Consider the following 23,052-nt stretch of genomic DNA (forward strand, 5'->3'; position numbering starts at 1 on the left):
CCGAGAAATTTGTCGTTGTTCTTTCGTTTGAATATGAAAATAAGTCCTTAGACCGCTAAACATATTACAGTATTTCATGGATGAATGAACAAAAATGCTGCCTCAGGGCATTTCTTAAAGGAAACGAAATATTTTGAGAATTGATGTCGGCAACAGTATTTGAAAATGCTTCCATCTAGTTTACTTGAAGAAATTTTGACAGCAAGGCTCGGCTTAATCTTCCGAGTCTGAAAATTTTTCGATCAACATTTTTAGATTTGAAAAACTTTGTTGCTCTTTCATGCAATAGCTTTTTGATTTATTTTCTTGAGTTTCATTACAAATTTGTTAAGTGATATTTTGAACCCGGTTTTGCAATCACTGACTCAAGTAGACAATTTGTTTGTTCCGTGTTAGGACGGCCAAACCTTGGGTTCCACAGCGTCAAGCGTAGCAAGTGGGGCGTCTAGGAATACCCTTTTCCCTCGACGCCCCACTTGCTACACTTGACGCTGTGGAACCCAGTGAAAGACGGCCATTAAATATTTGTTCCTCGTAGACCAAGTACAATTATTTTTGGGTTGATTTTTCTATTTTTATTGATTTTTGGGTGTAGTTTTGGCAGATATTAATTTTTGTGTTTTCGTTAAAACGTCTAGCCTAAACCCTCTTGCCCTTGTCATGTCAGAACATTTTCTGGCATTGAAGTTTCCACTTATTTTTGCTTGATTAATCATCAACTAGAACCGTGTATTGAAAAAATAGGACGTCAGGTTTGGGGCTTATCTTCAAATATCAATTCCAAGGTGCGGGCTTCACTTATTTGGGAGGGGGGCTCATACTAGAGGGGTTGATAGAAATCGATGATTTACAACACTACCTTGTTGCGAACAGCAAGGCTATATATGACATTGTAAACAAGGCAACCTAGCATTTGCTTCTTTCATAATAACTGTTGAACACTATTGAACAGGTGAAATGTAGAAATAAAGAGTTTCCTTGCAAAAATATAGCAACTATTCATGAAAAAAGGTCCTTAAATATTGTGAAAATTGAAGGAATGTTAAAACCATATACAATAGTATTATAAACATGAGGCAAATTGAAACAACATAAGAGATCGGACAAATGTTCAGGCGTTTGGATTTGACTTCATCAGCTGCAGATCTTTTTCAACCATTTCTTTTACCAGATCCTGAAGAAAGGAGATGATTGTAAAATTTCTTCTTAAGACAGGGGTGTAGCCTGGTTGTATAAAAACACAAGGTTCCCCTGGTTAAATAAAAACACGATCATTTTGTGCAGTGATATCAAAATCTGGTGCAAATATGACTTGCATTGTATTGTCACCTTATCGTGAACTCCACAGACTCGTGGCAACCATAACTAGAAGACATACTCCTGCTATAAACATTGCTAGGACGTACCTCAAATTCAATCTCTCGTCGCCATCCAAGGATCTTTTGTGCTTTTTTAGGAGATCCTTGCAGCCGATCCTAAAAAATTCAAAAGCAAAAAAGAATAAATAGAATGTTTATCATAAGTTCAGGATACCCGGCAATATTTCAACTTCATATGAAATATCGAAGACCTGTGATATGCCCCTCTCTCTCAACCAAATCAAGTCAGCCAAGTCAAGGTCAAGGAATCCTTGTTTAGAATCATTTTTGTGAGTCTTTAATACAACTCCTTGCATGAATATCATTCTACAAAGGCCCTTGGCGCTTATGAAAGTTTCAAAGTTGAAAAAAATTATGTTCTTATCCGCTCACCACTTCAGACGGCCGATAATAACGATCGCTGACTTTCACCATCACCTTCCCAGTGTGTTTATCTTTTCCAACTTCGAATAGGCCTTTGCCAGCCCACCTACAAAAACAAAAATTCGACATATATCAAAAGTAAGAAATTCTCAACATTTTAAGTGAAATCTAGCCAAAATAACATCTCAAAGCCAAGCAGTGTGCAATATCATGAGAAGTGACGTTCACAACCACCCCAACTCAGCAATACCGCCAAGATTTTCTCTTAAATGTTCAATTAATGATGTTTAGTTCAGTATTCGGGCTGGTTGCTCGAAAAAATCACAACAGATTTCTGTCTCACAAATACTTTCCTCATTAAATGTGTTTAAGGCATACAATTTTTTAAAAAACTGTCATAAAAAGCAGTATTCAAGACAAATTGGCAGGTTTGGAGGCTCCCTGGGAGAGGGTCTTTGTTCCCATGTTGCCGAAAATTTTTCAAATCTTACGCATATTCCCAATATGTTTCTTGAACGCAATTTTACAGCCTCTCTTCTGTTTTATACATTGATTTTAACTTCAAAATGAATGGCATTGAATGCAAGCAAACTTACTCAATTTCTATCCCAGTGTGTCTGAACGCATGTTCCACGAATTCTCTAACCGTATGAGCTTCCCCTGTAGCTACGACGAAATCATCGGGTGTGCTCTGTTGAAGCATCAGCCACATGGCCTATTAAAAAGAGATTCACAATTCTATGGCAAGGATTGTTCCACCTGAGCGTATTTTACAGGCTAACAATTAACTTAAAAGTAAGACCTGAAATTACCTCTAGCATCTGTGAAGTAGAAGAAGCTGATTTAGGTTGCTAGTAACTAAGAATGTAATCTTATTCATCGCACAATTTTTAATATCAAGGTCTTTTTTCATTCTTGCCAATTCAAGGAGAAAAATTTGATAAGTTGTGATTCGTTGTGACTGTTGTTCCTTATTCTATCGTTCTAATTTTAAAACTGCCATAGTTATAGTTTAGCCAAAAATTTGCTTTCTCAGTTGGTAACTTGACCGTTCCCTATTTGTAATAGGATTGTCTGACCGTAAAATGGTCGTGATATAATAATGCTTATTTTACCTATCCCCCCTCTCTCAAACACAAACACATACAGCTTGGAGGTTAGAATGACGAAATTGTACAGAAAATACTTGTAAGGAAATCTGTAGTAAAGTATCTCTATTCTCCTCTAAATATAATAAAGCATAATCAAATATTTTGTGAGTTCGAAGCACTTGGAGAAAAGGTAAATGAAATTTCACTGTTTAAAATTTTTCTATGCCGTAGAGTCCACCTTATATTTTAAAAGAATGTATTCAAGTTATTGGTTTGTCTGTACCAAAACGTAAGTGCCAGCGTGACATCTTGTCTTTCTAGGAAACTCTTATTTCATATAGCTCAGCAATTAATACCTTCACGTAATCTTTAGCATGTCCCCAATCTCGTACTGCATCAAGATTTCCCAGTATAAGCTAAATTGAAAAACAATATTTCAGTTACTTATTCCAATATATCTCCGTATATGAATTTCAAATATCAGGACTGTCAGATTAAGGGGAATGCTAAAACGGTCTCCAATGATTCGAATGACAATTTTGGACCTTTTTCATCCCAACAGTTTATGAATTATTACTTTTTAGCCCTTTTTGCTCATATTTGCTCTCCTTCTAAGTCAAATTTAAAATTATTGGTTGGCTTAAAGAAGTCATTAGCAAAATCTGTTAACGATTCAAGGCAAGAAAAGGGGGCAGTATGCCTAATTGATCAATGTTGACCGTCGAATAACTGCATAAGTTTTTATAGATATACGCAGTGGTGTAGTGCTATCAAAAAAAAGGGGGGCTCTTGCACAAATGTTGCAAAAAACAATAGCAAAAGTAGAAATTTGCCAATTTACGGCATCAACAAGGGGGGCTAAACCCTCTGAGGATATCCTACCTATGGTTATACGCTTTGGAGGTATAGAACTGGACAGTTCTAGGTTGCAACTATGGGTTTCATGCTCAATATAGGTTATTTTAAACAGCTGTATGAATCAAATCATGTACAGTTTTGCTATACAACATCGAACAGTATCTACAGACTGAAAAGACAGTAATTTTCATTATGTACAGAGATTTACAAACACTAGTGAAGAGACCAGATTACTGATTTCTTGCATTTATGTTATACCAAAAGAACATTTTCCAACTCAATGTAGCTTGGCTATTCTGGTAGTCCAGAAAGACCATAATACCTTGGTGGTTAAAGAGGGGAAATAGACAATTATTGCCAGATTTGAATTGAAAAAGAATCATTGTCTTGGGTGCAAGGTAAGCAAAAATGTTTAAAACCACTGATAACCATAGCTATTTTAAGACAGCTGTTACGTCACCTCTTCCTGTAGTCCAAGCGAAATCTTGGCAACCGAGCGAGTTATTTTTCTTGTTACAAACGTTTCACCTAAGGAAAAACATATGTTTGACGTATACGATTCAAATTACAATGTACGCTCATGTCAGCTCTGCACTCTGTTTCTTATTTGAGCACTGTCAAGGATTAACAAGAATGTACTTTTAATGAGGTACTGAATTGTTTACACACCATAGAAATTCAGCATTTTTCTTGACAGTTTGTTTGTAGGAAGTTGCATACAAAAGACTCATGTTTTTCAAGGACCAAGAACTCAACGTACTGAGTTTCAACCAACAAAAAAGTTCCGTGTGTTTTCTTATTTCGAGGAACACTGGAAAGCTCATTACTCTTATGAATTAGTTGCACATTTTTTTCCTTAATATGGCAGTTATCAAAATTTGATGCCAAGAATAGGCTGCGATTCATTTCGAAGCCTACGCCTGCTTGTACAATCTTGAAAAGCTGTGGAAGTTAAAAAGTCCTAATTTTACAAATTCTACCGAAAAGTAATCAGATTTGCCGAATATGTATTGAAAAAGAGATAAATGAGCAATAATAAAGAAAAAAGTCGTAATATAAGATAAAATTTAGCAGTTAAGAAAATTACAGGATACTTTATTCAGAAGCTTAGCCATCAGGGTGTTCATTTCTTGAGACTCTATAACAATCACGAACATTAAAAGCCACTTTAAAATGCTGAAGGGTTTTTTGTCAAAAAAAAAACTTTTTTCAGTTTTAGCTCGTTTTGGTTTAAAGCTACGACGTCTCAACCTTAAAAAATAGGATGTATCATTGCTGATGCAGGAAAATATTGATAACAAACCTCTTCTTGGACTTTCGTGATTAAACAGTATCCCATTGCATGCAAATAATCCATAGGCCTCTCTATAATTTATAACGATCCAATGTGCGTATAATTTGGCAACTCCTTAAAAATGGACACAAAACCAATTCAATTCACACGAAAATCTTTACTATAGTCATGGAGATAGATGCAATTGATTTCCTGATCATTGCAGTAAGATACAAGTTTTTTTACCGCGAACTTTCTTTCTTTGCATTAAGCAAGATTTATGAAGAAAATGATTTGAAAATGTTATGTTCTAGCAAACACAATCTTTGTGTGAGTTAGTGTCATATCAAAAATTTAGAGTACCGTCAATCCTCGAATTGCCCCCCCCCCCCACTCGAAAAAGCCCTTCCAAAATAAGCCCCCACCCTAGAACTAAAAATTGTCAACAAGTCCCCCCTCGAATAAGCCCCCGCTGCTACCGTAAATTCTCGAATCGGACCCCTCCATTTGATGATTTTTGCCATCTGAGGTTGCCTATAGCATTTTATTGAATAACCATAACAAATTCATACTTTTGGTAGTAATTAATTAAATGCTCATAAAGAAATTCCTACTAAAATAAACAAGGTCTTTTAGTAATGTCTTCTTAATGTCTACAATAATTCTATATTCCCCCTTTCGTATAAGCCCTCCCCCCTCGAATAAGCCCCCATCCAAAAATATCAAAAAATAAATAAACCCCCAGGGGGCTAATTCGAAGATTTACGGTATTGTAAAAAGAGCATTTTTGAAGTAGCAAGGCCTCTGCGTTGCAACACTTCACCGAGGGACAGGGAGGCGTATTTAAGGTCTTGAGATGAGCTTAATTGTATTTACATCCAATTTTTCCTGAAAAAGTATCCCTCGTTTTAATAATATATTTCATTTATGCCAGTGGCAATAATACATATAAATGATCTATCTATAAGACAAATGTATATTTATACCATATGGTGATCGCGGATGAAAAGGTGTCATTTCATCCTGCGGGCATTGCTTCGTGGATCCATAGAGTTCGCTGGTTGATGCCTTCGAGAAGATAACATTTTCATTGTCAACAAAGTTTAGAGAATTCTTCACATAAATTCTTATTGCTAAATGCGTAGAAAAGTTTATTCAAGCAGAACAGATAAAAATGTATATGTGATTATCGATAATGAAAGCAAAATCGATATGACCAAGAAATCAAACTGTAATCACACCACTGATTCAGAGTTTATTATTAGAAAATAAACATGAAACTGAAAAGAAATATTATTGAATTTCACTGGGAAAATTACCTGATAAAAACGTGTCTTTGTGATGAGTCCACATTCTTTAATAGCTTCTAGAATTTTTAATGTCCCCATCGCATCAACATTTGCAGTATATTCTGACAACTCAAAAGAAACCTGTAGGTAAAACGGCAAATGTTACCTGCTGCGATATACAGGGATGCTGGAGCTCATTTTGGAGTGGGGGGGGGGGGGGGGGGTGCGGCTCTAGACAAGTTGGCAAATGTTTATGGTAGTTTGCCACCATGATCTTCGATGCCGCAACTTAGATATGATATCAAACGTCAGAAAAAATTGGGTGGCTACAGCCCCCTAGCACTTTATCCCCCGTCTCCGGCATGCCTGAAATAGCAAATTGCTTTCGCGAAATCTCCTAAAAAAGGCAGCACAAAGGCTTGCATTTGTGAGCCGTTGGTGTGCACTATAAATAATAACCTTATCTCATGTTCTTAGCTATGCCACTAAGGTCATCCCACCCTCTTGCATGTAAAATTGCTATTTTACAAATAGCAGAACTTTCGATGGCTTTTTAAAGAAAAAGCTAATTTCGTCTCTGAGGAGCTTTAACCTGTAGGTCATGAGTAAAATATCTTGCCCGTTTTCTTATTGAATTTTGTCTGTAGAATTGACCAGGAGAGCGTATATGGAATGAAAGTGAAGGCAGTTTGAAGTCTTGCCATGCACAGCAAACCAAATTCAGTTTATTTCACACGTTTAAAACTGATCCGATAAGCGAATGTTGTGCATTTCGCATTCTTACCTTCACATGACTCTGTGCTGCTAAGTGGTAAACTTCATCTGGTCGTACCTAGAATAACCAGTAAATTGAGTGTCAATGTTCAATGTTCCAGGAAATGATCCAAAGGATGTTATCCACATTTGATTTCTTTTAAAAAATATAGTCATTCAATCCATTCAACCATCAAGTCAGTTAATCCAACAATCAAACCCTATATATTGAAAGTTGTAAGATTAAGCTTATCTTCGGGTTTGATTTATTGTGGGGCTATACCATTACAAAACACTTATTTCCTGTAACCCTTTGCTCATACGGTATATTTTTCTTTACAATGCTACTACAATAGTACCGTCTGTCATTCATTATCAAAGTTGCCACCTTTTCTCAAAACACTGATATAGGTAAGATTCAGAAAAGAAAGTATTGGCATAGTTTTACCTTTGAGATGATCTTCAGCAATGACGTCATGTCAGTAGTATCCCCGTAGTGCAAATGGAGGTCTAGCCGTGAAACAAAAGTAAATTAAGGCATTCACGATTTAGAAAAACACTGTTAGTGGAAAATAAGCAACAAATCCGATACGAATGAGTATAATAAAATAAGTGCATAGCCATTTAAAATGCATTTTCCTAGTAGTTATATCCTATTCACAAGCCTCTTTTCGATGTCCCAGGTCTAAAGGTCATGCCAAAGGTTGCTGAGGGGCATGGCTACCCACTGTTTTGCAATGAAACAAAGTTTCTTGCAAAATCTTTTGCTGTGAATCTTGGATTTGTTGTTGATTTTGAAATGCCCTGGCCAACGTGTTCCAGGCAGACGTTCTGGCAATTTTTACTGTGGAGCACCCAAGCATTGCCAAGTTTTTGCTTAGTAGCAAACGGGTTTTTTGAGAGCAGGACACTATCTTGAGTCCTAAATGGGTAACAAGAGACTCCGATAACCAATTTTCCTCCCGCTAGTATTAGCTTCACTCAAATTGTCACGAGAATCCGATGAAAACGACGAAAAATCCAATTAGAGACAAAATTCTCGAGGTGGCAAACAGCTGGTTTAAAGTTGCTCCAGGGGCGGCATTGCAACCCCATTCCATCCCTTGGCTACGGGCCTGTTCTATTGCTCATTTCATTTTCTTTTAGGACCCTTGTTAAGAGTCTAAATAGCAATTCTATTTGTTCCTTCTTAACCTCTATGTAGCTGCTGTTGTGAGCTTTACCAGCAAATCAATGGCCTGAAGAGGGTCCTTGACTAGTTTTGAATTGCTGGTGTTGTAATTGTCACAGAAACTGAGAAGTACTACTGTTTTATATTTTATTCACAGTTAATATTTTAGGATGCTGAGTTGAATTAAGCTGCTTTTTGCTGACTGTGGAGTAGATTTCAGAGTTGATGCTATTGTTAAGGAACGATGGGCTTAGCCAGATCCCTTTAGAAAAAATTAAGACTATAACCAGCCAATTTAGAAGCAATGTGCTATTATTACGCAGAGTAATCATTGCGGATGCAACTGTGCCAATTGCATTCATTCATAAGCGATTTTGCATTAATGGGTGCAACATTTAAACTTGTTTGCGTGCTCTATTAATGCTTAGGTTACAAGCATTATATCAAAGGTTGCTTGACTCAAATATGTTAATCAAATTGTTTATTCTAACGTTGTTGAATTGAAGTGTCAATATAAACTGCTCAAATGATTTTTTGCGAAAACTGTGCATACCTCCTCCTTGATGATTCACGCGATCTTTGTGAAGATGTTCAATTCTAGCCGTATTAAATGAGCTCGATCTTCTAATGATACCATGGACCTAGAAATAAAGATGCAAAACTTTACATAAGACATTGAAATTTAAAGATATGCTCACTTCATTTTCAAATTTTTTAATTCATTTATCGAGAACTTGTTGACAGCTAATTTTATTAATACCAGTTTAAGCAAGCCTTTAGTTGAGGAAACTTCATTTCTTTAAAGTTTAATGCAAAAATTCTAAAAGAGATTATTGTTATGCCATTCTCTCTTTGTTTTGTTGTTTAAAGTCGCAGTTATCTGTTGCGATTCCTTAAGCATATTGCCATGACATAATGAAAAATGGCTTTGAAAGAGCAAACATTTTGAAACTTTCTATAGCTTTTTGTCTCACACTCTAAAGAGCATAAAACGTCAGAACATACGTAGATGAACAATTTTAGGCTATAGTCTGAAGTGTTCCGGACGACAAATTTTAGCATGTTTCATTCCATAATGTTTTCTGTTTTCATAGCCCTTTTTAACTTTCTATAACTAAAAGGCTGTATCAATAATGAAAACAAACCTCATAATCCTTCTCTAGAAGAAGCTCCGCAAGATAAGAACCATCCTTAAAAATTGCAGTTAAAAACATGAGAAGAAAACATCATTACAGGTGATGCATAAAAATCATTGTTAAAATTCATTGTAGAGACAGAAGCAATTGTCAGAAGAAATGGAATAAAACATATAGAGCCTATTAAAGGGAATAAAAATTATCATCGAAACGTATCGTTACTAATGCATCAATCAATTATTTTTGCCAATGCTAATCTTGCATCAAGTCATAAAACCCCTGTTCTCTGTATTGTAAAAATGGCCTTCTGAAATATTGGTTTCAGTGGCAGAATATCGGGGTAACGCTAGATGAATTTTTCAAAGGTAGGACATGTTAGAGAAGTGGGGAATGCTTTGAAATAACTTAGTAATCGTGACATATAACTTTGAAACGGTTACACTGCATATATCAAAGTATAAAACTCTATTAGTATCTCCTCTTATCATTATATGAACTGCAAAAATGCAATAGAAACATACCTGCCCTGTAATTCCAGTTATAAGCGCGATTTTTCTTCTGCTTTGTCCCTGTCTCTCGTCGTTAACTGCTGCCATTTTAATAAAAGTGACTGTGGTAGGACTTCTGTTTGAAATTGAGAAAATTAATTTTCTAATAGGGTATGATGAAAACTCTTCTAGGCGCGTATATTTTACGACTATTACACTCTAATCGCCTATTTTCAGCTTGATTGACATTTAGATGGGTAAGGGCGTAAACTCACGGGTGGCAAAAATTTGAAGAAGTGCAAAAGAAGTCGCACAAAAAAGCAGGTGAATGTTGGGTATGTTGAAGCAAGGCGCAAACCGTATAGGTACGAACTACAAATAACTATGCAATGAATCTCTTTTTCACACACTTTTGTTAACGCCAAGTAAGAGGAATGTGAATTCCAAAGATTTATTAATTTTTTCCCCGGACTTTTAAGAATATTTTTTTGTTGTATGTATAGCGATGGTAATATAAAAAGACCTTAATTATAATTCTTCCTGCCATTCATTCTAGTATTTTTTATAAGAATGTTTAGTCTCGAAAAATCTTTAAAGACCCTAAAAGTATAGAATGAAGAGGTCCTCAAAGATGTGAGATTTGGTCATAAACGAGATGCCTCTTTCCATCAGACTACAAACATATAATAGACTACTTTCTATCAAGCAATTTGGCTTCAGAGCAAAATTGTCAACAAAACTAGCAGCAACACTACTGTTAGATGATATCAGGAAAATCGTGGACAAAGGGCAACTAGTCGGCGCTGTGTTAGTTGATCTTAGTAAGGCCTTTGACACCATCAGCCACTCCAAATTGGTGACATCATATGGCATTGACGGCAAAGAATTTACCTGGTTTGAGGACTACTTGTTTAATTGGTCAGCATAAGTGAGCTACAACGACGTCCTATCAGAAGCTCAGCATTTAAAATCTGGTGTTCCACAGGGCTCAATCCTTGGACATCTACTCTTTGATTTATTCTTTAACGACATAACCGATGTAATTGAGACCAACATTGTCAAATATGCTGATGATACGGTTATCTATTGGGCGGATAAGGATGTTACAAATCTGAGCAAAATCCTTACAAATGAAATGAAAAATCTTGAAAAATGGATGGATGAGAATAAACTCATTTTAAATGTGAGAAAAGGAAAAACAGAGGTGTTGGTTTTTGTGACTGCCCAGCGTCTGAAGCGACAGAGTGAAGATGTATGTATTCGATACAAAGAGACAAAAATCAATACTACTGCTTCGTATAGATATTTGGGAGTGGAAATCGATTCAACTTTAAATCTAAGCACCAATTTTGAACTATGCTACAAACGAGCTTCTGGCAGATTACGTACTATCGAAACTAAGATGTTTCTTGGACAGCACAACGGCTTGTAAACTTTATCGCTCTATGATTGTACCTATTGTTACATATTGTGGGATTCTAAACCTGAAACCAACAACTGTTCAGTCGAGAAAGTTAGATGCTCTTCATGAACGTGTCATGAGAATTATTGGCGGGGGCTCGAAGGAATGCAGTGTTCTGTCACCTGAAAAATTTAACATGAAACGAGCTTGTGTCCTGGTGCATAACATCTTGAATAATGTTATATGTGCTGCCTTGCAGAGTCACATCACAACACATGCACACATCAAGACCACAAAAAACAACAAATGCATAGCCACTTTGCCACGAGTAAAAACTGAATATGTGCGAAAGGGATTTCATTACATGGGGGCAAAGTTATACAACAATTTACCTATAGACGTAAGAACTGCCGAAAACGAAAAGATTTTTAAGGAAAAACTGGATATGTTTTTGAAATGAAGTAGCTTTGATAAACTAGGCTTTCAAAATTCATCATGGACTTTTAACATGTTCATAGTTATGAAATTTTAAATTAGGCTTTTAACATTTCTTTTCTTTTCTTTTTAAGCAGGGCTAGCATTGTAAACAGCAATACTTATGTTGAAGCTTTTATCCTGTTGAAGTATTCGTATCATTGTTATTATATTATTATAGTTTAGATGCAGATTCCGGCCATTGACAGACCTTACAAACCCCTTAATTTCTCTTAATGATAAAGAAAAATTGTAAACATTTTGTAGGAACTTCCTCGGTTCCAAGTTTATCTAGTTTTCAGCCATCCTAGGACATAAAAGTTGCAAAATTTATCTTGCGGTGGTGGCGGCCCTCATCAAACCCCTCAACTGTCCTTCAATGTTTTTACGGCAAACTTTTGCTTTTAGTGAATCAGCCCTCGTCTTGCCCAGGGGCGTCGTGGCTAGTGACTCTAAAGCAGCTTGCAAATTTTTCGACAATGGGTTTAAATAATAGCTATGACGCCATCTAGCGCATGCGCAGTTATTTTAATGCAGAAAGACATGGCAAACAATATTTATCTTTTGCAGCGTCACTTTTACTGATTTCAATAAATCGGAAAGAGAAAAGCCAGCGTCCGTACTCGAACGTTGGATAATCGTAATCATCGGTAATCTGTAAAATGAATAACCACGAGGTTTACTGTCTCCAGAAAATTTTTTTCTGTTTATATCTTCCTTCTTATATTGATAAGTTCCTTTAAACTTTCTAGCTTTCCTATGAGCTAGAAATATTCTTTTGCAGATACAAAATTTCCGTCAAATTGCCGAATGGTCGGTGACAGGGAGGGGGGGGGGGGGGGGGAGATCACGCGAATCGATGTTTGATATAGAGAAAAACTGCCTTAGACTTTTAACCCGCCAATCAGCCTGATACATCTGTCACAATAGAATGACGTGTGAAAGAAGTGACGCAAGAGGAGGCAGAAAGAAGTATTTAACGGGATATAGGCAGAAGGAGAAACGAGTACAAGGGGACAGGGGTGGGAGGAGAAATCGCATACAACATGGCGTGACGTGCTGCAACGCTAGAGCAAGGCCTCATAGTAAACACAACGAGGCAATTTGCATAGTAATAAATGAGAATAATGATATCCTTCCAAGGAGAAAAATCACAATTATGTTAACTTATTGCAATTGTATAGTAATTGTAGTAATATAGTAATTGTGTTGGTGATGGGCTATTTCGGCCTACAAACCTTATTGTATTGTATTGTGAAATATCCTCAATTAGAAAAATCACAAAAGGAAGGCAAGGTTAGCGTGGAAATGCCATCACTTTAAGAGAGAAAAGTAAAGCAATTATCACTACTATGACGTTAGAATTGTAAAATGCATCTGTGGCATAGGGTAGTCCCTTCAGTCACAAGTCCGCTAATTAACCTATGTATATAAAGTCACCTCACGCTATGTAGTATCTCTCATAGACGACAAATTTCAATTTCAACATATAAGTTTTTATTGTTAAGAAATAGCTCTCTTTTGAATAAAGACAGATATACCTTTCTTCTGAATGTAGAAAAGATGTTGCTTTTCTGGAAGCTGCCAGGAGAAAATTCCAAGGGGGATCTCAAACCCCGATCCCCCAAATTATATTGTTCTTTAAATAAAAACACTTACAGGTTGATCTGAAACATTTCAGACCACGAGGACGCAGAAGTATGGACTTTTAAACTGAGTTTATGAAAAAAATCGGATATTGTATAAGAATGAATGAATGGTATAAGCAATTTGTTTCACTTTTACACGTAAAGCATACTAAACCTTTTCAAAACACAATACTTTGCTGTCTTTCAACGGCCTACGCTTCTCTCAAACTAGCTATTTTATACACTCTTTTCATAAGAACCTACTGTAGTAGACTGAATTTCAGGCTGGACCGTTCTGGTTTGCTCTTATTAGGGTGAAAGCAGTGCGATTGCCAACTAGTGTGCTCTAGTGGGTGTTCAGGCTTCAAAATGAGTGAGGCATCCTTAATTTGTCTGCAAGTTTCGAGACGAAATTTTCAAGGGGTTTCACAAGATTGTTCAAAATCACACTTTTCTGTAGCTCAGCCTCTGGTTGTTCTTAATTTGTTCTTAATTTTTGACAAATTTTGAAGCTCGTGTTTTTATAAAATTGTTCTTATGAAAACGAGTCTATTTGAACATTGTTATCGACTCAAAAGGGGCTACTTACACACCTTATATATATAAATACACACTAATTGTCACAATATTGAATCAAATGCACATTGAAAAGGTGTTACCTGATAGGTCTCAAGCTATGGTCTCTTTTGCTCTTCCCACCGGCAGTAAGTTGCAAGTCAGCGAACGAATCAACGCAATTCTCATCCATTACACCTTGAAAGTATGCTCGCCTCACCTTCTCTAAAACATCGATTGTCAGCAAATTAATTCCATTTACAGAGTCGAACTGTTCATTTTTAAGAGCATCTTTTAGGCTCGACAGCAAATTCTTACACTCATCCATCTGGTTCACGGAGGAGAACGATATACGACCGTGACGGATGACAAGCGAATGGATGCTATAAACTTAGCATTTAGTATCCTAGTCGTTTATTGGCTATTTTGACCGGTGCTCTGATGGCGTTGAGCTCCGGGAAAGATGCAAGTGATTGGCTAATGCTAGATTTGAGCACCGGTCAGAAAAAAAATGATTGGCTAGCTCCATTCTTGAGGACTCTATTCTACTGACCCACCGGTGCTCGGAATACAATCGGATAATAAAATTTCATTGGAGGGTGAAATTCGCAATTCGTATCGTTCTGACAGAATCTGGTTCCGGTAAATATTCTACTTTCGATAACAAACCATAGCGCGGCAAAACAAAACCTTTGAGATAGTAATTTGGAATTTTAATGTAAAAGAGGGAGAAGAGAAAATATCTAATTTCTTATTGGTAGAAGACGTTTGCTTTATTTTGCGATATATATTTAGCTTGACTTAAGCGCACATTAACCTTGGTCAGAAAAAACTCTGAAAATATGACCGGTGCTTAAGCACCCTTTGCATCCCTTTGGATCCGCCACTGCAACACTGCTAAGCAGTTAGGGTCAATCCAGGGCTGTAGAGAAAGGGGCTCAGAGGGGCTCAACTCCCTTCTACTTTTCGAAGGGGAGCTGTGCCCCCTCCTATTTTTCTAAAATATCATGGCTTATTTCTCCCAAGATCAAATCTTCGTTGGAACCGATAATAATTTTTGACATTTGTATTCATGTGTGACCTATTTAATATCTAGAAAATGAAAATTTTGCAACATTGAATTCTTTATTTTTAAGATTTTTCTACTCAAGTAACTGGAAGATAATTTAACTCTGGAAAATATGGAAAGGTAAAGAAATTGATATTGAGGAGCCATGCAAACGAAAACAACTGAAATTTTCATTTTTTTAGACAATAAAGAGAAAGCTATGTTCCAATGTTTGACTTTTTTTGGGGGGGGGTGTACTTTTCCCGGCTGGAACTAGCCCGTGTTATAGCTAGCATAGGTGGCAGCAGCTTGTTCACTGGGAAGGAGCATTTGTGAAACAGGAAGTAAACAGGATTCTAGGAAATCTCGTTTTGAAGCAGTAAGCCTCATTGGTTCGAAGATCATCCATCATATGTTTCCACCGCCACTTTCGCTTCCACCGCATGCTGATGACTCAGCAGAAGAAAAAGAAAACACATGGATGTCGTTATGGTGCTTTCGAGTGTTATCCTGTTTTTCTGCCTGTGCAAGGTTTCAGTTATCTGCGAAGCTACCTTTACGATCAGAGTCAGTAAGAATGGAAAAGACATCTCTGAATGCAGAAACGTCTACAACGATAGCAAACTGCCATGTCTTACACTCGACTACGCTTTGCAAGGCGGCAAAGGCCTATTGAGCAACACAAAATTGCTTCTTGACCCTGGGAACTTTTTACTACAAAATGACACGGAGTTTCAATCCAAGGAAAATATTAGCTTTTTTGGTGGTTCATCTTACGAGAAGAACACGATCACATGTTCATCTGAGAATGTTGGATTGAGTTTTTTACGTTGCCGTGGAGTTACGATTCGAGGTCTAACGTTCAAGAATTGTGGAAGGAAGCGACAAGACACTTCCCATAATAAAATGATTTATTCGGGAATTCATTTCGTCTTTTCCAAAGATATCAACATATCGAGTTCTCTCATTACTGAAAGCCGCGGAACTGGAATAACAATGCTAGATGTTGGTGGCTTTGTTTTTGTTGAAAACGTTGATATTCTCAGAAATACATTCAACGATAATGGAGGCGGTGCCTTTATAGCCATGACGACCTGTGGTGCTTTGGACTTAGTCAACTGCACATTTCATAAAGAACAACAGAAATACATCCACAACGCCAAATTTACATTTAGATCTGTGAAATTTTCAGGCAATATCGATAAAACTAATATTTCGAATTTGTTCGAGGAAACCCAGCTTCCGCAATCATTTCTCGGTAAAGGTGGTGGACTAACAATTCATCTCAACGGTAATGCTTCGCAAAACCAGTTTTCGTTTGCTTTGTGTTCATTTTATGGCAATGAAGCAAACTGGGGAGGGGGACTGTATATTGGGGTCAGTGATGAAGCACAGAATAACAATGTAACAATGTTGCCTGGTCTGACATTTTGGAAGAATAAAGCCACTTATGGTGGTGGGGCTGTGCAGATCACCTTGCTTCATGCAAAAGTTTTGGCTGCATGGAAAGAAAATTTTGTTTTGTTTACTTCTTCATACTTTGGGCTTAACAATGCAGTTTGGGGTGGAGCAGTGTCAATCAAAGCTAACACTAGAATGATGGGAAACATAGAGAAAGAGGTCTCGAAGTCAATTATCTTCCAATCTTGTTCGTTTTACTTTAACAAAGCAACTGTTGGATCAGCAATTGCAATGGCAACAAAAAATTTGAATGTTTATACTGTGGGTCCTGGAGTCCCTTATGCATTGTCTCTAAACAATTCTTTTATTACTTTAAATGAAATTATCACAACTGAGGACAAGAAAGTAATCGGCCAAGGGGCAATATATGCTGAACAGTTCACAGTGCATGTGGAATCAACACCATTTAGAAACAACACTGGGACTGCATTGGTATTAGATTCATCTTCACTGATGGTCCATGGCCAGGTTAATTTTTTGTTTAATCAGGGTATAAAAGGTGGCGCTGTTGCATTGTATGGAAATTCTTGGATACAACTAACCAGCAACTCAGAGCTCATTTTCCAGGAGAATAGGGCATACATAAAGGGTGGGGCAATATATTTCAAATCATCAGGACCATCCAGGTTGGGTTTCACATCAACAAAGTTAGCCACATCACGGTGTTTCTTCCGTTATGAAAAGCAAGTAGAGCTAGATCCATCAGCCTGGAACTGCAAGGTAAGATTCATTAACAACACAGCTCCAGATGCAACAGGAAGTTCCATATTTGCCAGTACGTTAGAAATGTGCCGCCAGGCTGGAGAGCCTAGGATGAATAATACAGCTTTTGAGTGGCCTAATGTTTTTGAGTATAGTAATAAACCAGATGTAAATTCACCTGAAATTGTGACAGAGGCAATACAGCTTTTCAATAACAGAGCAGAGTGGAATGCACAGCCATCAATTCCTTTCACAGCAAGTGTGACATTGCTAGATGAAAAAGGAAACAGTGTTTATGGAACAGTGAAAGTTAATATTACATCAGATGAGGATCCTAAAATTCATTTGGATCCACCAAACAATGTTTTTCTTATTAAGGATGCCATGCATGATATTAGGCTGGTTGGCAGTGTTGGAAAGCCATTTAATATGAGTTTTATAACCACAGATGGACAGTTGATAGAAACCAATGTTGTGAGACAGTCACTGAATTATTGTCCACCAGGGTACAAACAAGATGATAAAAGCACTGTTTGCACCTGCATGGAAGCAGAAAAAGCCATAACCCGCTGTGAAAATTATACAGCATACTTGCTAAGAGGTTACTGGGGTCACATAGGAAATAATCATGTCTTTGAAGCCTTCAAATGCCCAAAGCACTACTGTACATGTGACATAAGTACTCCTAGCATCCCATATGAATGCCCTTACCCCATGATAAAATGTGCAAAGAACAGGGAAGGTGTACTTTGTGGTAAATGCAAGGCAGGCATGAGTGTCAAACTAGGAGATGAGATTTGTGATTATTGCAGCAACCTTTATCTACTCCTACTCATTCCAATTGTGTTGATAGCTTCTCTGTTTGTTTTGTTTGTCTTTTACTTTAATATTGATGCATTTTCTGGCTATCTAAATGCATTCCTTTATTCTTATCAATCAATTGATACTGTTATACCAGAAACGGTAACTTTAGACCCATTCATCAGTTGTGTTATTGGCTTAATGTGCTTGTCCGGAACTGGGAACTCGTTTGGTTTGTGTCTATGGGATGGTTTCAATGATCTTCATAAGCTTGGTTTCAATCTGGCAGTTCCATTGTTTATTTTACTTTTCACAATTCTTGTTGGCACATGTCTGTCAGGAGAGCTGTTCCGTAAAATATTTGGTAACTCTCTACGATCAAAATCATTTGGAAGAGCACTGAGTTTTGTATACACATACTGTTACACAGCCTTGACAAGCAAAGCTTTACTTTTGCTGAATCCAGTGACTATTGGAAACCAAACAGTTGTATTTGCAGCTCCAGAGTTTAAGTACTTTGGAAAGGAACACGCAGCTTATGCAATTGTAGCTATAATTGTTCTTCTGGTATTTACAGTTGGGTTTCCTGTCATCTTACTCTTTACGCCATTTTTCACCAAAAAATTCCAGTGGCTTTTACGTATGGAGCCTGCATTTGATGTTTTGAAGCTTTGCTTTAAGAATCCATTAAATAGTAGAAACAAGTCGGATTGTCGCTCATTTGCTGCATTTTACTTCATATGTCGCCTTGTTGTCCTGCTTTTTGATATATTCGTGAAGGATGAGACGCCACGTCTTGTCCTCATTGCCCTGTCAAGTGTCTGTTTCCAGGTAATCTTCACCTGGTTCCAACCCTACGTAGTATGGACACTGAATTTTTGGGATGTGATTTTGTTAACCAACATGTGTTTTGTGAGCTTGGTTAGTATTATACTGAGTGTGCCATACATTCTTTATGATGTTTATCGTCAAATTCTGGTGTATGTTCTAAAGATCCTGGTATACATCCCCTTGCTCATCATTATTGCGAGACTTTTCGTGTACAGTCGAAGCAAAGTAAATCGATGCAAAAGGAGAAGCTCAACAATACTGGAAGGTAAGTTGAATTTAGTTCATTTCTAACAAATTTTTACTGATTAGGGTATCAAGAAAAATATGATTTCGTAAGATTATAATTGCTATCTGATACTATTCAGTTACGTTAACTACCATCACGGCTTGACAGTGTTACATGTTAGACGCAGTTGTGATTTATTTTCTTTATCTAGATATTGTTCTATGCATTTTTCGTATTTCTAAGCACTCAGTTTTAATTGAAGTCAATCGATATTTTGGAGCTCTTTTCACCTCTGAAATTTCGGGATCAATAGAGTTTTCTTCAGCAAATATAACAGATAATTTTTCTATTTTAGATGAAGTCAGCATTGGTGGAAAGAAATCAAGGCTACGGGTGCCGTTTTTGGGAAGAAGACGAAAAAAAAAATTCTTGTAAGAATTTTGACCGTTTACCTGGAGCGCTTACTGAAGAAATACAAGGGGCATTGATATAGGCTTTTTTATTTGCCAATAGAAGATGGGAACTAAAACATTTTTATATCATCAAGAAGGTTCCATTGCCTCCTTCGTTCGCCACTGATAGCCAAAGCGAGGCAATATATGAAAGTTATGCCTTCGTGAACATCATCATGCTTATAATGATAGATCTCATCAAGAAGGTTCCATTGCCTCCTTCGTTCGCCACTGATAGCCAAAGCGAGGCAATATATGAAAGTTATGCCTTCGTGAACATCATCATGCTTATAATGATAATCCTTCTAGGGGATTATTTAAACAAAATTGGAGTTAAAGACCCAGTAAGACTTAGTGATCTGTCACAAAAATCTTATTGCGAAAACATTAAGAAAGCGTTATAGAAAAATATTTTACTTTTTTTTGACATTTTTATGACCGTATACTATATTGTTCGAAGAAACACAGGAAAAAGTGATGGAATTTCTAAGGAATTTAGAGTACTAAAATTTGACCGCCAGTTAAGGACTTTTCAGTACTGAACTTCAGCCAAACTTCCTTATAAAAAATGTTTGATTTACGTTCCCAACTCTCATTTCCTGCAAACCTGTTTAGTTATGCTGTATCATTTACATATGATCGATTTTATTTTGTAGACATTCCAAGGCGGTTACACGAGGACGAGCCAAGTGAATTGTCTGAGGTGGGTGCCTACTTTCAAAGAGATAACGCTGTTGATGTAGATATATGAAGTGAAGAAACACGATTAAAACATCAATCACGAATTCGTGTATTTTTATCCGCCGTTTGTTATTATCAGCCGTATAGATTTATTGTAAATTTTACACGATCTTCGTCAATTTGATTTCGAATGAGATAGCTAGATGATAAATCAAGTTAATTTTGTTGATTGTTTGATTCAAGCGTGATGACGTATATTTTAAAGCAGATACATTGTAGATAGTTTCTATATCCATGTTAATCAGAGAATTTGATTTATCCTATTTCAAAACTGAATTTTAAAATCTATATGCTCTCATTTGATAATAAATATTTTGTAATTACTTGCTAAAAAAAATTTATGCTTTTGCTTAACGCAGATATATAAAACACAACCCAAGCCTTTACAAAGTGACCTTACGAAGTCATACATTCAGTTTGGGTTTTCGTCTTCTATCGTTCCCCTCCCACCTTCAAAAGACATTTCCTCATAAGTTCTGTAAAACTCTTGAATTATCGATCTTTCTCAACCGACGGTAGATTGTTCTAAAATGCTTTCCAGGGTTATACAAACAAGCCGTCATGATGGTGGAAAGAAGTGCCTTGCCGATCTAAAATATTGTGCGAATGAAGATTCAACTTCTATAAGAGATTTTCTTTGAGACAAGCTTTTTCTATTAGCGAAAACTAGACCGTTACGGGTTCTATCTTGACTGTAAACACTAAAAAGGACCTCAATTCGAAGATTAGGTTGTCGATTTTCGTTTCCAGCTGCAATCTATCTAGTATTGACGATGGCAATTCGAAATATCAATGCAATATGAGCTAATGTATCAAATATCCATGAAATATTTTTCAGTTATAACAAGGATAGAACAGATGGGTTTGATTATTACCCACCAGGCCTCTTTTGTTCTAAGTCCAAAATTTATTCGTAAGGAGTTTTCTATTAACATACATCTTCGGCTGATGAATTGGAAATCGAGGCGTTAAATTGAGATATGATCCTAACTAAACACACACAAGAAGATTCGTTTAATGGATGTTGTATATTCTGTATTATGTTGTTAGTGAGTTGGGCCCAGCGTCAAAGGTTGCTTTGATTTTGGCTTTTCAATAGGTTTTGATTGATTGGGTCGGTAAATAAAAGTAAGGATAGTTCTATAGAGTCCTAGAAACCCACCTAATTGCCACAAAAACGAAAAATCGCAACATTTCGTACAAATATCGTATGTAATCCTTCAACTATGCTTCACGTAGCATCCAGTCCATCAAATCGGGGATTCACTCCCATATAATACCTCTATAACGCGTCTATAACATCCCCGTCTTTAATAACCAATGCTAGCATTCCAAACGTTTACGTGCTACACACGTATTCGTATGAGCTCTTCTAGTTAAAGACGAATTCTTCAAGACTTCTTTTTTCAAACTCCATACTAAAGCCAACTGTTATCATGGCTGTTACTTCTATTATTCTAATAAAAACAACGTTTATTCCACTCAGGCTGCGACCACGTCGAGAGGCTTTCCTTCTTGATCCGTGCTTCGATGTACAGATCGTCTTCACTACTAACCGAAATTGCTAACAAAACACTGGAATAATCAGTAGGTACTCTTTTTATCTAACCAATTCCTTCCATAAACAGTCAGTCTATTGGCAACTTTTTCCATAAATGATCAGTTTATCGGATAATTGAGGTTGTGCTTGCCAGTGGTTGCGCCAGCCACTAAGCTGGGGAGGGGAGGGGAGCTCGGGTCAAAATTTAAGGCGACGATCTTTTTACTGTAAGAAACCGCGCTTTAACCAACATTTAGAAATTGAACTTCACTACTAAATCAATGGGTGGATAAAAAACGATATTATTGAAACTTGAATCGCTGGAAAGGAACATTATCATGGCTTAGAATGCCAATGCCGTTTTATATATATATGTTTTGAAATATTGACTCAACAAAGAGTAAAGTACAATATTCGTTTGTTCTTTGAACATTCAACAGCTGAAGCTCCTATTTCTTGGCAATGTAAGTGGGAGTGAAAAGGGTCAGCCATCGTTTAATAATGTGTAAAGATGTAAGCGTAGCCTTGTTCTATAACCATATAATAGGTTCTGGGAGCCTGAGGCTTGACTCTTCTTTCCATTTTCTATGCACTTCTCAAACTCCTGCAAGTGATGTGATGTGAACAATTGCCAACGGGAAAATAGTTTGGCAGTATTTATAGGTTTAATGAATTCCCTTTTATCCTAAAATTCTACTTTGGTCAAAAGACTTTGAAGCTGGCAATGTGTCATATCTGCCTATTTTTTAGGAAGGACGAATGCTAGCCCCTACCGCTGCACCCTTTTAATCCATATGTCTTTTTTTGCATTGACAACCTTTTCTGTTATTGTTTCCAAATTTCCGTTTGCGAAATAGACTTCATGAGCCTTGGGAACTCACTACGGGGCAAAGTAGCCTTATCCTAATTCTAACGTACAATTCGCAGAGAAGGACAATTTTTAGTTTATACATTATATTTTATACGTAAATACAAATTTAAACGAGCAATTTATTTTGAAAATGTAGTTATGTTTTGATAGTGAAAAGTTTACGATTAAACAATTTTCGTGCCTATTCTTACTTTCTTACTGCCCAAGACTAGAATTTCTTTTATCCTAGAATTTCTAGACTTCTATCTTCATTGGAAACCATAGACGTAGAAAAAAATTCAAAAGTAGGTAAGGAGGCATAAGTAGGTAAAGAAGGAATTTCTATCAGCTACAAATAGGTACTTAAGCTGTTTCTGAAAAATTGGAGGCACGTGCCCCTATGCCCCTGGTACCTACGTCTATGTTGGCAACCCTCGATATTCCGTCAGCTATACAGTGCCCTGTTATTTACCCTTGTTTGAATGAAGGTCCTCACTGCCGACAGCAATAGATAGAAATGCGTGTTAAAACGTCACACCA

The 23,052-nt window shown here is 36.8% G+C and overlaps 2 protein-coding genes across 3 annotated transcripts; one reads left to right on the forward strand and one right to left on the reverse strand.

Moving 5' to 3' along the window:
• Window positions 1–976: 976 nt before the first annotated feature.
• Window positions 977–14,200, reverse strand: LOC135686874 (GDP-mannose 4,6 dehydratase). Its single transcript, XM_065203239.2, has 15 exons — window positions 13,965–14,200; window positions 9,835–9,937; window positions 9,323–9,367; window positions 8,731–8,818; window positions 7,455–7,516; window positions 7,038–7,085; window positions 6,284–6,394; window positions 5,951–6,032; window positions 4,995–5,099; window positions 4,152–4,219; window positions 3,190–3,249; window positions 2,339–2,457; window positions 1,752–1,848; window positions 1,407–1,475; window positions 977–1,174 (listed from the first exon to the last, which is right to left on the reverse strand). The coding sequence occupies exons 1-15, from the start codon at window positions 14,186–14,188 to the stop codon at window positions 1,112–1,114; spliced, it is 1,344 nt and encodes a 447-aa protein (XP_065059311.1). The 5' UTR covers window positions 14,189–14,200; the 3' UTR covers window positions 977–1,111.
• A 1,094-nt stretch (window positions 14,201–15,294) lies between these two features.
• LOC135686871 (uncharacterized) lies at window positions 15,295–22,717 on the forward strand. 2 transcript variants are annotated; one of them, XM_065203237.2, is made up of 4 exons: window positions 15,295–18,968; window positions 19,285–19,360; window positions 20,038–20,084; window positions 20,664–22,717. In XM_065203237.2, exons 1-3 carry the CDS (start codon window positions 15,386–15,388, stop codon window positions 20,072–20,074), a joined length of 3,696 nt encoding a protein of 1,231 aa, XP_065059309.2. In that variant the 5' UTR covers window positions 15,295–15,385; the 3' UTR covers window positions 20,075–20,084; window positions 20,664–22,717. The 2 variants fall into 2 exon arrangements, with proteins under 2 accessions (XP_065059309.2, XP_065059308.2); XM_065203236.2 differs by having other exon boundaries at window positions 21,609–22,717.
• Window positions 22,718–23,052: the final 335 nt, after the last annotated feature.

Source organism: Rhopilema esculentum, chromosome 6 (genome assembly GCF_057945365.1).
Source record: "Rhopilema esculentum isolate cy_ngs chromosome 6, ASM5794536v1, whole genome shotgun sequence".
NCBI classification, from domain to species: Eukaryota; Metazoa; Cnidaria; class Scyphozoa; order Rhizostomeae; family Rhizostomatidae; genus Rhopilema; species Rhopilema esculentum.